This window comes from Sceloporus occidentalis, unplaced genomic scaffold (assembly GCF_023333645.1).
Source record: "Sceloporus occidentalis isolate IW3139 unplaced genomic scaffold, rSceOcc1.0.p SCAF_63, whole genome shotgun sequence".
Classification (NCBI taxonomy): Eukaryota; Metazoa; Chordata; class Lepidosauria; order Squamata; family Phrynosomatidae; genus Sceloporus; species Sceloporus occidentalis.
Window position 1 is genome coordinate 4,760,318 of NW_028317043.1, and position 14,242 is coordinate 4,774,559.

General features: G+C 40.2%; 1 protein-coding gene across 1 annotated transcript in view; it reads left to right on the top strand.

Annotated features, from left to right (window-relative positions):
* The window catches only part of LOC149287219 (phosphatidylinositol 5-phosphate 4-kinase type-2 alpha-like), a 51,949-nt gene that overhangs the window by 19,867 nt on the left and 17,840 nt on the right, over positions 1-14,242 (top strand). The window contains exon 2 of the mRNA XM_089493156.1: positions 12,813-12,910. Coding sequence (XP_089349282.1) covers positions 12,813-12,910 — 98 coding nt within the window. The remainder of the gene's footprint in view (positions 1-12,812; positions 12,911-14,242) is intronic.

The window sequence follows — 14,242 nt, forward strand, 5'->3', positions numbered from 1 at the left end:
GGTACTGCATATATCTATACACCAGTTCCCTGCTAGTTTATTTTCATGCAGAGGGTCAGTCTGTTCTTTTTTGTTGACAGATATTATTCAATTAATTGTCGGTTGTGTTCTGTGGCCAGTTTACTATACATTAGCTCGTTACACTTTTCAAATGTAATTTATTATCATGGTATTTCCTCTCCGTGATTGTAAGCTTGTTTTGAGCAGGAGCCTCCTTTTTTTATTTCTGTAAATATTACGTGATGTACTACTTGTTATGTTCTGTTTATCCATTGGTGAGCAATAAGGAATCTGATGGCGCTATATAAATCAGACAATAATTTTATCATGCATAACGCTAAGCCTTCTTGGCACCCCCTTGCTATAGAAACATCACTCGTGCAGGTCATTCATAATGCGCAGCGACAAAACACCTATAAACCCCCATATAAGCAATGTTTGAGCCCTTTGAGTGCCAGGAATACATGAGCTATGTAAATCAGCTATAGGCTCTTGGTGGCTATGTTCTAAATCCCTAGAGATGGGCAAGCCTTTCCATGATCCCATCAGCAGACGCATGATGCCCTTCTTCAGAAGGATATGACAAGGACATAGGTTAGGCTATACTTTCAGCATCCAGCTTTAACTCCCTCCAGTCATACAAGGCTTATATATAATATAGCATCAATTAATAGTTGTGTATGAACCGAAGAAAGCCCGATGAGTGGTGGTGCATAACATGGGGCATATAGGAGGTCACTAATGGTCAGTGAGTCCGTGGTCAGAGTAATTCTGCTCACCACAGAAACCAGTAGAATGTCTCTGCCTCTTGGTCCACATTGAAAAGATTTTGCTCTCTATAGACAATCTCCTTTGTAATCCTAGTCTTGCAGCTCAGCAGAAGAGATCCCCATTTTGTTCACGCACCAGGGCTCCGTATAGATCCCTGACAGCTCACTATCCTTCGATGAAACATTTCTTCATTCTCTGTTTTAGTCGCTTCAATCATACCGCTCCAGAATGATGATTTACATACTTCATCTATTACAGAATAATTGACACATTTTCTCCCTATCTCTTGGCCTCTTTAAATAAATCTTTAATGGCAAGATTTTAATATGGCTTTTAATAAAAGAAAAAAAAAAGAAAAAAATTCCCTGTGTTTCTCTGCTATAAATCCATGTTGGAGATTATTTGTGTTTTGCTAATTAGTGTAATTACATTTTAAAGAATGTAATTAATCACTGCATGGGAAAAGCACCAGCAGAGATACAGCTGCTGCAGGATTGGCAAAGTTGGGAGTTTTAGAGAGGAGTCCAGGACAATTTTATTGAATTCTCTTGCTAGCTGTACAAGAAGCGACGTTTTCGACATGACAGATTTATTTGAGAGACCTGACATCGCTGCCAGCGTTTGCTGCAAATGGAAAAAACAAGACAGCTCTTCAGGTGACTTATGTCTGAATAATTAATGTTTTTATCAACCGGGGAATTAGATGTGATGCAAGATTTGTTAACTATAATAGCAATTAAAGCTGTGCAGCCATCAGGTCCTGGAATCATTGTGAAATGTGTATTTATAAAACAAAGAGGTTTATCAAGACTTAGAGGAGATCTAATTAAACTAAATAAGCCTATTGAATGATGTCTACAGATTAAAATGAGCTATATGTTAATTAAAAAAACACCTTATGTTTGTACCAACTTGTGTTCTTATGAATAATACATATTCTTCCCCCTCTCCCACCTTATGTTAAGTTGCTGATTGCGGTTGATTGGTTCAGGCTAGGGTAACCCCATTTTATTTCTACCATTCAAGACCACAGTATGGAGCGGATGAGATTACACACAGGCATAAATTATACACACTGATTCACATATGCACACACTGACACATACACATAAAATACGTTTAATATTATATAAGTTATTAGGAAACGTTGGGAACAATGTTGATTTTAGGTTTAATATATGTATATTAGAATATATATACAGCCATTATCAGGCATAAGCAGTTTAAGAATGAACCCCTCTTATTACTAGACATGAGCAGTTTCAAAGAATTAACCCCTTTTTTACCAGACATTAGCAGCTTCAGAGAATGTACCCCTCCATTACCAGACATTACATAAACACACAAACAAACACAGTCACATACATGCACAGTCTCACACAGTGGGTTTCTTACTCATTGCTAGCTGCAGCGTGCACTGGGCTCTGTGTGAATGAGAAATCTCTCCTGACTGATTGAGACCTCATTCACCCAGAGCTTTCATTCCAGGGCAATGCATTGTCCTAGATTGAGGCATTGAAACTTGTGCCTTCAGGAGAAAAAAAACAACTTTATGTGATAGATATGGAGGTCATAGAAACATAAAATGTGATGACAGATTTCCTGACTCGGGTGCTAATCAGTCCTTAATCTTTTTGATGCCTATCCTATACCTGTTCCATGACTGTATTAGCATCTACAACTCCTGACGGGAGGCTGTTCCATTTATCTACCACGCTCTAAATAAAGTGAAACTTCCATACATTACATCTACGCCTCTGACCGTCTAGTTTTAGATTCTGACATCTTGTGCTAACATTTTCTCTCCTTTGACATAAACTTTCCTCACACTTGGTTTTTACTTTATAACCACCAGGCCCACTGAAAACCCTGTCCTTTCTACTACATAATGTCTGAAGGAGATCTGTTCCACCCAAGATAATGGTGTCTCTTCTCCGAGGACAAAACAGGTTAAGGATGTGACATCCTGCCTTATGTTGTTGTGGTTTTTCACTCTTGCAAAAAATAGGCCGACACTATTGGGACTCTATGAATAACATTTATATTTTCAAATATTTGTCTTTAACAAAAGAATGTAGAATCTGTCACAGTGCTAATTATATAATACCTGTGTAAAAATAAAATGCTAGTTTTTGACAATACAATATCTTTCAATGATAAGTAAAACAATACCAGATGGTTCGTCTTTCGTTCTGCCAACAACAGAGAAACCCAGAGAGTCTGTTTGCAAGATCTTCCAATCTCATTCACCAAAGAATTTAATTAAAATGAGCCGACCAGTCACCGTACTGCAAATGTAATATTCACTCCTAAACTAGTCAAAGTCAGGACAGGCAGCAGCATATAGAGGGGTTTATTCACTAAAAGGAGTGTTGACGTCTTCTGGAAGGAGCTTGGCTGACCCTGTTGAAAGCGTTGTATCAGTGAGATTTCTCCAAAGTCTCCATCACTTATTGAATTATGCATTATACAGGGCCAGCTCAACCATTCTTGCTGGGTATATGTGCCATAGTTTGCTATTAATAGTCTATGGTGACATGAGGGGGGTTGAAACTACCACTGTCCTGCTTCAGATACGAGGACTTGAGGCATTTATAGACTTTGTATACATACTAATACGCACAAGGTTAGCCTGACAGGCCGTGCTTCTGGGGGCAAGTGTGACATCTCTAAGTAAAGCTACGCCAAGTGATTGGCAAGGTTCCAGGTGCCACTAAGTTTAGCCCTCACGTTGTAAGAATCTTGGGTTCTCTTTCTCCTAAATCAATAAACTCCTTGATGACTTAGTATTTACCACTGCCAGGCCTCTCACTTGCCACTGAGCTTTGGTCCTGAACTTGGCTGTTGGCACGTGGCCTCGGCATGTCCATAGTCCAAGTTCAAGTTATTCTGAGCTATGTTTCTTGGCTTTTGCAAAATAGCAATACTAATAATATGCATTGTATTACCAAATCTGCAGAATTTAATTCTGCAGGATTTAATCCGACAAGGAATAAGACAAAGCGAGGAACAGAAAACACATGTTCGGTTTTGCCTTTTAAACAGTAATTAAATAGACCGTGATTGTAAATAGTTCTCACCTTCATTGTCTGATAGGTACTTCCCGAAAGGAACGTAGTACTTGAAGCCCCACATATGGGAACAGTGTTACTCAAATATTAACGGTATTACTCTATTGCCTCCGCATTATGGGCGACATATAAAAAACATGCTTCCGGGAGACATGCACCCAGTTCCAGAGCTTGTATGTCTGCCGAACGCTGCGAGAACCCGGTCTCTAAGCCAGGATATGTCTACTCGCTACACTTACTGTTTGCTCACATATCACTCACGTTAGGTCGAGAACCACATATGTGAACGTTAGAATTGTTTTTAACTTGAGAAATTAATAGAGTTTGTTTAATATTTTAGTTTACATTTAAAGAGGATTGCTAACATGACACCAAAAGGCACAGAAAAAGGTACAAACCGCTAGTCCGCTGCCCGTTTACTAATATTCCAAAGTATACAATATAATCAACACATTCAGAAAAGGAATCGGATATCCTTACTGGCAATAATATGTTACAAACTTAAGTTAATCTTCTTGTGAACATTTTATTAGTTGCTTAAAATATTTGGTATAATGGTAATATTTGTATTTTCTCTGTGAATTTAATTTTTATCTTTACATAGATTGTCTAAAAACCAAAGTTTGCGGTTTTTCTGTTGAGGCCACACGTTTCACTTCACACAGGGCGCTAGTAAGCTGACCCTGCCTCCGTTAATTATGCTTCCGCATCTCGCATTATTTCTCACCGGCCATTAAAATTTACACAACAATACCTGGTGGTTTACACATAGTTCCCCTTACCCCATAGTTCAAACTTTATCAGACTGACGAGGTTGTATGAACTGCATACGTATTCCCAGTGACATTTGCTTAGAATCAATAAGATAAGTGGATATAGGAATATCCTTTGAGCATCCTATAGATCTGTCAATCACTGAATCCTATACTTGGCAGTCTCTGCACAGACTCATTGACCACTCAGAGACCGAAGCAACAGATGGATGAGAATTTCAAGTTCCTTTAAAGTTCCAAGTTCCTCTTCCAGTCGCTCCATTCCATTGGCTGTTCATGTTTTTTCGCACTTGGTTTCCAGTTTGTCTTGTAAGCTAGTATAATTATATTAAAGTGGACAGCTAAGAACAATCACCCTTTTCTCATTTATTTTAACTGGAAGCAGGACAGAGTAATTGTAGCCGCGAGGGTACAGCTATAATTAAGCACATGTCAACACCATAATCGCTTATGTTAAATAAACGCATTAGCTGTAAGACCTTAAATGCACTCCTAATAATTTGGAAGTCTTCAGATATACCGTATTGGCTCGAATATAGGCTGCACTTTTTTCCCCCACTTTAAGTCTTTAAAGTGGGGGTGCGGCCTATATTTGCATGTCCCGGGCGTCGGGCGCTAGACCCCGAATATAGGCCAAATTATTAGGAGTGCATTTAAGGTCTGACATGTGCTTAATTATAGCTGTACCCTCGCGGCTACAATTACTCTGTCCTGCTTCCAGGCAGGCAGCGGGGTTAGGATACAGATCCCCCGCAGCGGTGCAGGGGACCTGCATCCTACTCCCCGATACGCTCAGACAGCCTCCCCTGCCAGCACTTCCCACGTTTTACCTCTGCCCCCCCCCGACTTACCGGAGCAGACTCCCGAGTGTCTTGCGGGGCCGGCGGGGGACATCTACGCAATACACGTATACAACTTCCGGTGCCGGCACATCCGCTGAGTGCCGGCACCGGAAGTTGTATACGCGTATTGCGTAGATGTCCCCCGCCGGCCCCGCAAGACACCCGGGAGTCTGCTCCGGTAAGTCAGGGGGGGGGCAGAGGAGGACAGTGGCAGCATATTCCGGGGGGGGGGAGGAGGACAGTGGCAGCATATCTCGGGTGGAGGACAGTGGTAGCATATCTCGGGGGGGGGGAGGACAGTGGCAGCATATCTCGGGGGGGGGAGGAGGACAGTGGTAGCATATCTCGGGGGGGGAGGGAGGACAGTGGCAGCATATCTCGGTTAAAAATAACTTTTAGGGTGCGGCCTATATACGGGGGCGGCCTATATCCGAGCCAATACGGTAAAAAGGAACCCCTCACCTAAACAATGTTCATCCTGCTCAATGTAGGCCATAAACACCATATACACACGTTGAGCTACAAAATTAATACACAAAGGAAACAGCAGTTAATGTAAAGTGGCCCTTCTCCCTTTTTTGACACCATTATAATGTTTATTTCTGTAAATGAGCAGCTGCAGGCAAGAAAAATTAATTTGCACGTGAGGCAGAATTTTCAAAGAAGTGAATGGAGCCCATTTTATACCCTCCTCCAAACCTATGCATTAACTTCTCCAGAGCCATGGATGGAGCCTGGTAAACCCAACACTGGCGAGGTCATTACTAGAAACCACAGGGCCTTGGTGTACAAATTGCCCCAGGGACGCTCAACGTCACCAAGCAACATTTTCCTTTGCCCCAAATAGCTTGGGTGCCATCTCCATCTCTCACCACTTACAGATACATGCACACACACAAAGACTTACACATACACATCTACATTCACATACATACAAACATACTTACCCCTCACCTCTCCTGCTGATGTCGCTCCAGTTCTCACACACTGTGTGAACAGCCTCAGTTTCACTGTGGGGTCAGAACTTGACCCTGCTGCCTTTCTGTCTCCCAGTGCCAGTTCAAAATAGTTTAGAAAGGGCCCTTCCGACCTTATAAGACGGTACAAAGAGACAGGGACAAGTGGTTGCAGGAGTTGCCTGGGCCCCCTAGAGAGACGGGTCCCGTTGCAGTTGCGACCCCTGTTGTTACGCCACTTATTATAATTATTTGAATGATGATAGGGTATTTTGCTGATTGTTTTATGCAGGCCTGACTTGTTTCTAATAGGCTTGTCCTGTATTCCTTAAAAAAGATTGTAAGCTTGTGACCAGAGCCCTTTCTAATGTATCGATTGTCTTTACACTGTCAGTTCTAGTTTTGTCATTCTCTTTCAACGTATGGACTGTAGTAGGGCTGCAACAACTAATCGATAATAATCGATAATGAAAATAGTTGCCAACGAATTTCATTATCGATTAGTTTAATCGATTTTTATCGATTATAAAATGAGGGTTTTTTCAGAGCAAACGCTCTGAAAAATATCCCTCGTTTTATAATCCGTTTAGTGTCTGACTCACAGCAGCAGCTCCCACTTACAGTTCCTCCCTGCAGTCACTGCCGATTGGCCCGCCCACTTCCTTTTTCCAGTCCCTCCCTGCAGTCACTGCCGATTGGCTGCATGGAGGGACAGTGGGAAAGGGGCGGGGCCAATTGGCAGTGACTGCAGGGAGGGACAGGGAGAAAGAAAGGGGTGGGGACAAAGTGCCTATTGGCCCCGCCCATTTCATATACCCTCGACATGGTTCAAGAACTCACTGGTGAGTATAACATTTATATTTGGGCTGCTGAAAGTTAGGGGCAGTTATAGGTAGTGGGGTGTTTAGGGTTAATTTAGGGGCAGTTATAGTTGGGTGTTTAGGGTTAATTTAGAGGGAGTTATAGTTAGGGGGTTTAGGGTTAATTTAGGGGCAGTTATAATTAGTTGGGTGTTTAGGGTTAATTGTGGTTGATGGGGTGTTTAGGGTTAATTTAGGGGCAGTTGTGGTTGATGGGGTGTTTAGGGTTAATTTAAGGGCAGTTGTGGTTGATGGGGTATTTAGGGTTAATTTAGGGGCAGTTGTTATTAAATAAAGTTAATGTAAGGTGCAGTTAGAGCTAAAGAGGGGAAAACTGAGGGGAATCTAAATCCTGGGGGCAGTGAAGATTAACCCAGTACTTATTTATAAAAGTATTGTCTGTGAACCAGTCTGCAAATCTATGAGGGCACTATGGCATATGGGGGTATACGGCATACCTTGGGAGGACGGAGTGACATATCTGGGGGTATAAGGCATATAGGCTATATAAGGCATGCCTGGGAGGGCAGTGTGGCAAGCCTGGGCTCAAATGTGCATAACTGGGTGGGGGGGGGCAGGTTGGGAAATAAAAACAAGAAATGCATTGTTATCAGTTTTTTTATTCTGCTGTTTGTTTCTTACATCCTACGCTACTTTATTCAATTATTTTAAATAAATGAAAATTTTAAATTTTTTTATCCGATTAATGGAAAAAATAATCGGCCAACTAATCGTTACTTACAGCCCTAGACTGTAGGAACCACCACAGAAATAAGATTTATCAACTAAAAGGCTCCTTTGGGGTTGTTCGGTAATTCTTAGTTCATTCAGTAGACCGCTATGGCTGACTGGCACGTTATTTGCTAGCGATTTAGATACACAGAGTAACGCAATTACTGACCGGTCAGGAGACTTTTACAGTCAAGCACAAGAACCAACATCTCAATGAGAGCTTAAAGTTCATTTTAAGTGCCAGGTACTTCTTCCATTTGCTATCATCCTGTAACAGGGCTTGGCTATCACTTAGGAAGGCTATCCAATATAGTTTCCATTGCTAATCTGATATCTTCTTTCATTACTGAATTGAAAACTTGTAGCAAAAGGGGAATGCTTTTCATTTAATTGTTTCAAGGCTCTGGAATGAAAACATGTTCTATTGGAAAATCTCCCTCTCACGCTCTCTTTCTTTCTTTTTTTTCCCTCCCCTCTTAACCCCTTAAGGACAATGAGCGGTCCCTAAACCCATTGAAAACAATGCATTTTGAGCCTGTACATGTACGGGCTTTGTCATTAAGGGGTTAAAGAAGTAGTAGGATGCAGGGTTTATATTGCTACATTTTCATTTTTTGGTTTATACATAATGTTCCTTTTCACTTTGAGAATACAGAAACTTTTGAACACATCTGGAGCCAAATCCTTAATAGGGTGATAAAAAGGGTGTCCTTTACATGGCTATAATTAGGACACCACATTAAGACTGAGCTCAGCATTCACTATGTTTCAAAATGCCAAAAGCCCTAAAGAGATCATCCAGCTTCGGAGTCCTAAGTACTAAGGAGGCAGTTGCGATGCTGTGAGTGAATACGTTTAGTATATTTCTAAACTATTTTCCCCCATTCCTTGCTGCATACTTTTGGACAGTTGGCGATAAATGTCATATTCCAGATTGCATTCACTTTGAGGACCCCTTCACATTCATACTTTGTATATGTTTTACATGTTTTTTTGACAGAGGCAGCCAGGGAGGAGATAAAATGACAGAAGATTAATTTTCTAGCTCTAATAATTTAAATAACTATTAAAATGCAAAAAAAAAATGCATTGGTATTCATGGAAAACACATTAAAAAAAAGAAGTTTTAAAACAAGACTGTTCCTTTAAAGGTGAAGTTTTTCGGGGAAAAAAATATTTTTCTCCTTGAGTATAAAATACAGTACTGTACACAGTTATATTGGTAACATTGACAAAAACCCTGTTGTGTTTCATTTTGTTCCAATAAACATTCTTATCTGAAGACGTGGAGGCTGCCATTGTTTTCAGTAATCTGATATTTTGGATGACTTTCCCTGTGATTTACCGCACTGAGCTGATTCTTTATGGCAATGCTAATGAAGTCCATTCCTTCTGTTAGTCATAATGTGTGCCTGAGTGATTTCTTAATTACTCTTAATCCTCTTGGATTACAACATCAATAAAAATGTGTTTCAGGTTACATTATAAAGCAACTGCTTTTCAGTTGCAACCACGTCTTCGGGGCACCCAGCACATATATGTTGCATATTCTCTAATGTATATTTACCGGGAATCTATACATTTTGGACCTTAAAGGGACAGTCTACTGCCCCACACAGCTTCACCATCACCATCATTTTAATATGCATTCTTTTCCACCCCCCAGGGGGAGAGCCCTACGTAGTGAGATCATTAGACCCCCTGGAACTCTCGCAGTAGCCAGCTTTTTAGTTGGCTGGCTGTAAGTACGCCCGCATGCACGCTTCTGCACATGAGATATGCTTGGCCAAATACAATGCTCCAATGTTAATAATTTGCTGACTTGAAAAGAGAGCAACTGCATAAAGAGGGTTCTCATGAATCACTAAGTACATGGCAAACCCTGTTATTTTAATAATTTAAAGTCATCGTATGCATTAACGTGGACACGATAACTGGATTGCGCCTTTAATTAGTAGATATATAGATATATAGGTCTTCAGGTTCCATACTACAACTATGTTAAGTACCATTATTAAATGTCACTTCTTTTTAAAACCAATATGTTTAGCTTCCTTTTGCACTGAAGAGTAGCGACTTTTAACACAATTTTTATTTTGTTTTGGGTTTTTTTAGCAATGACCATAATCATTGTTTTTGGCTCTTGAAGTACATTATAGCGAACATTTCTGGCATCCTGAGATATTAAGGAAACACACAATTTTGGAGTTATTTTATTGCATCCTGTTTATCTTTGCAACTAAGAGATGACCAGTAAGTACTATGAAAGCGGGCATCTCACTCAAAGAAAGAAAGCCTCTTCCTTTTACCAGCTGAAAAATGTTGCTACATTTACACTAGGTTTTTAATGACAATTTGATATTGTGTAGATCTGTTTTTATTTATTTATATATTCTAACAGCTAGCAGCGGGATACTGATTGTCGTTCTCCCTGCTGGTCTGTGGCATAATTTTACTATGACATCATAAACTAATGACTGAAACAGCAAAAAAAGAAAAGTTTACCTAACAGATCAATGTTCATGAAATATTTATTTGCAGCCAGCCACCTGTTCTTGTTTAAACCCCTTAATGACAAAGCCCATACATGTACGGGCTCAAAATGCATTGTTTTCAATGGGTTTAGGGACCACCCATTGTCCTTAAGGGGTTAATATTATATTATTCTGCAATTGTCAAGTAGGAACGCTATTACACTAGCAGAGAAGTATTTTATTGGGTGCCCTTCTGTCTTTTTAATAAGCAACCAACACTAGCAGGAACTTGATGGTAACAAGAGAATGTCTATTGGATTGTGAACGAATGAGGCTCCTTGGGCTTGATTCTATTGTTGGAGATGAACTGTAACCCAGATTTTTATGACCACTCTGTTGCAGTGTACTGGATAATTGATATTCAGTATTACTGTCGCACAATGTACCACTTAGAATCACTGCTTGTTACTTGGCTAAAGGTTGCCGGCGGGCATAATGCCAGCGCAACCACGTGCATAACAGTGGTTGCCGCTGGTGCATTCATTCACACACAGAAACATGGAAGCAGGAGGCTTAAGTTTATTCATATTTCTTATTTTTCTTTGGTCAGAAATATATCTTTATAGGACCCTCTAAAGTGTGGGTTTCTCTTTGCCAGTTCTATTTTTGCCATACCCTTGAATGTATGTGTTGTAAGAAGCCCTGCGTAAATTGTTTGCCCTATATGAGAATAAGAAGGTACACACTGCAGTTTAGATTCTGCTTACATACGTAAGGGGGTGGGGAGGGTGTTTGAATGAGTGTGTGATTGAGGGAATGAATCTGTGAATGAATGATTATATGAATAAATGAGTGTGTGTGTGTGTGTGATAGCATGGATGTGTAAGTGCTGGAACCTAGGCATGATGGGACTGTGATTGCTGTTAGCAATCACACTCCTATCATGCCAAGTCAGCCAGTACATGCTGAAACCTGGCTAGCTGCCCCCCTTGTGTAGTGATGCTGCCAGCAGTATGGTGTCTGCACATCACTTACAGCCACCCTGTACCAGCATGTACTGGCTGACTTGTTATGATAGGAGTGTGATTGCTAACAGCGAGCACAGTCCCATCATGCCTAGGTACCAGCATTTACTGGTTGCCTGGGTATGATAGGAGTGTGATTGCTGTTAGCAATCACACTCCTATCATGCCAAGTCATATTGCTAATTTTGTCCAATTGTGTGTTACCTACTTTTATTAAACATGTGAGTTTTTATTATTATTTTTAAAGGTGGGGGTCATTTTCGGTTTTGGCTAAGTGAACCCTGAATGTTTTGGTCCAGAATTTTCATTTTAGTTCATCCCTAGAATAAATCTAGGGAATCCTGAATTTGTAGTCGCAAAACTTTCAAGGCCCAGAAATCAGTGAGAGGAAGAGTAAAGGTTTTGTGTAATTTTACTTTATTTGAATCTGCATATTTTATTAAAGGCCATATTTTTTGTCACAGTGAAAAATGAGTGCGGCCTGCGCACGTATACAATTCTGATGAAGTGGCCCACTGCAGAAAAAACTTGGACACCCCTGGATTATGCCCTTTGTACATGCGCCCCTTTTTCTTTGATTTTTTTACAGATATGATTCAATATGTAAATTGAATTTGTTGAATTTGTTGAAAAAAAAATGTTGGGTAAAAATCATGTTTTTTGGGGGGTGAGGGGGTGGGGGGGCCCTTAACAGATTCTCGCACCCGGGCCCTGAGGCGTCTAGTTACGCCCCTGAGATGAGGCATTGTTGGGTCGGGTAGGGGAGATCCTTTTCATCTCTCTACCCAGCCCATGTTGACTGCTCACAGCAGGGCAGTTGGAAGGTTTGCTGCTGAGTGTTTGCAAATAGAATCCTTGCTATTGTCAGACAAGCTAGAATAAAAAATTGCTTTGCTTCCGAATGTTTGCTGGCGTACACCCCTGCTGTGTTGCTCTACTGCCGCTCCCATTAACTTCCCACCAAGCTACTCTAAAATCTAGGGCATCTTGTGGTGTTGAAAGCAAGGTCTCACGTCTTTTATGTACGTATATGAATTCTCAGTGCACTCTGGTATACGGTAGTTCATGCACATTGAGACATTACTGTCCGTTACATGTGACGTTTTAACCATTACTTATTGAAATATAAATAGGGAAGCAGTTGTTTGCATCAAATCTCTGTCTGTCTGCTGCTGAGCTCTTGAACCTTTTGTACGCACATTGTAGGCTTTGGTACCAGTTTATAACATAATTTGAAGTGTTCTTGTATGATATTAAAGATCTGTTGGTTCCCCTCCTGAATATTTATCTTTTTTCACTTTATTCTAGATTATCGAACTCAGTCATGTTCAGATTCCCATTATGTTGATGCCAGATGACTTCAAGGCTTATTCCAAAATCAAGGTGGACAATCACCTTTTCAACAAGTGAGTCATATAACCGTCTGCATTATTCCACCTTCTTATTTTGCCGGAGGCAGATGTAAAAAGAAAGTGCATTTGGACCGCAATTCAGCAGAAACTATAATAAGAACTATTTTGGTATCCTTACACTTTTCAGGACTCTTGTTTCAATATTCATAAAAAAATGTAGCAATAAAACTGTTTAATATACTTGGTTTTCTTATAAAGGATACTTTATTGCCAACACAATGTTACACAGTGTACAAGAAGTCATTTTTCCAGGGAGAAGGTCTTAGACTTGGTATGAATGAGAGCAGATCAGACAGTGAAGCGGCTAATAATCACACAGACTTTTAACTTTTGGCTAACAAACTATTAACCCTTCGCAGCCCTTTTATACAAAGGGGGCTCTTGCTTCCAGCACCTTGAGGATTGGCCATTAGTGAAGTGCCACTTCTAGAAATATCATTAATGTACAGAATGATTGCGTTCTGGAGAGAAAAAAGTCACCTTTTCATTCATTACATTTACATTACATTTACTTCAAAAGCCAAAGCATGTTGGAGAGCCCTGGCAGGGAGCCCATTTATAAAACTACTTGTAAAAAGGTTTCACGTGCATATTTCCACTCGTCTTTATTCCTTATTCAAATGTTCTTTTGTATTTCATACTTTAGTCTTATAGCTGTCGATACAACCACAACTCTTTGATTAAGGGGATATTGTATTAAATTAAATGAGAAAATGGATTTTTTATGTGTTCTAGAAGTCATTATGAGCCTCTTGAACTTAACCAAGAGCGAGTCCAAAAGACTTTACCCAAGTGCAGAACATATGTAATAAATAATTTACTAGATTTTTGCTATCGGAACCTTGGTTTGAGAGCGAGGATCTAAACACCTTTCTCTTCTTCAGAATAAAAGGTCAGAGTCCACAGTGGGCATTTAGTGGAGATTATTGATGAAAGCCCTCTGGTGCCGTAGGTGCTTCATCCATAGAAGAAGCCTTCATACATTTCATCTATTTATTTAGTCTTCTCGCTGAACTCAAAAGCAAATAAAAGAAATTCCAAAAGCTAACCTACTGTTAGTGACCTGAGAAGAATCATATTACTTCGGTAAATGACTATCGATGAGTCAACCAGCATTTTTTAACCCTAGACAAGCTGCCTGGTTGGAGTATTACTTAGCTCACCCTAGGCTGACTTATCATTTTAAGGTTATTTTGGAGGATATACACTAAATCCTGACCTATGACACTGTATATATAATTATGACTGGATAAGATTGGCATGAAGTGTGAGTTATTTGCTGAAAAGTTCTGTTGAACTCCTTACATCTCCAAATGGGCTGGATTA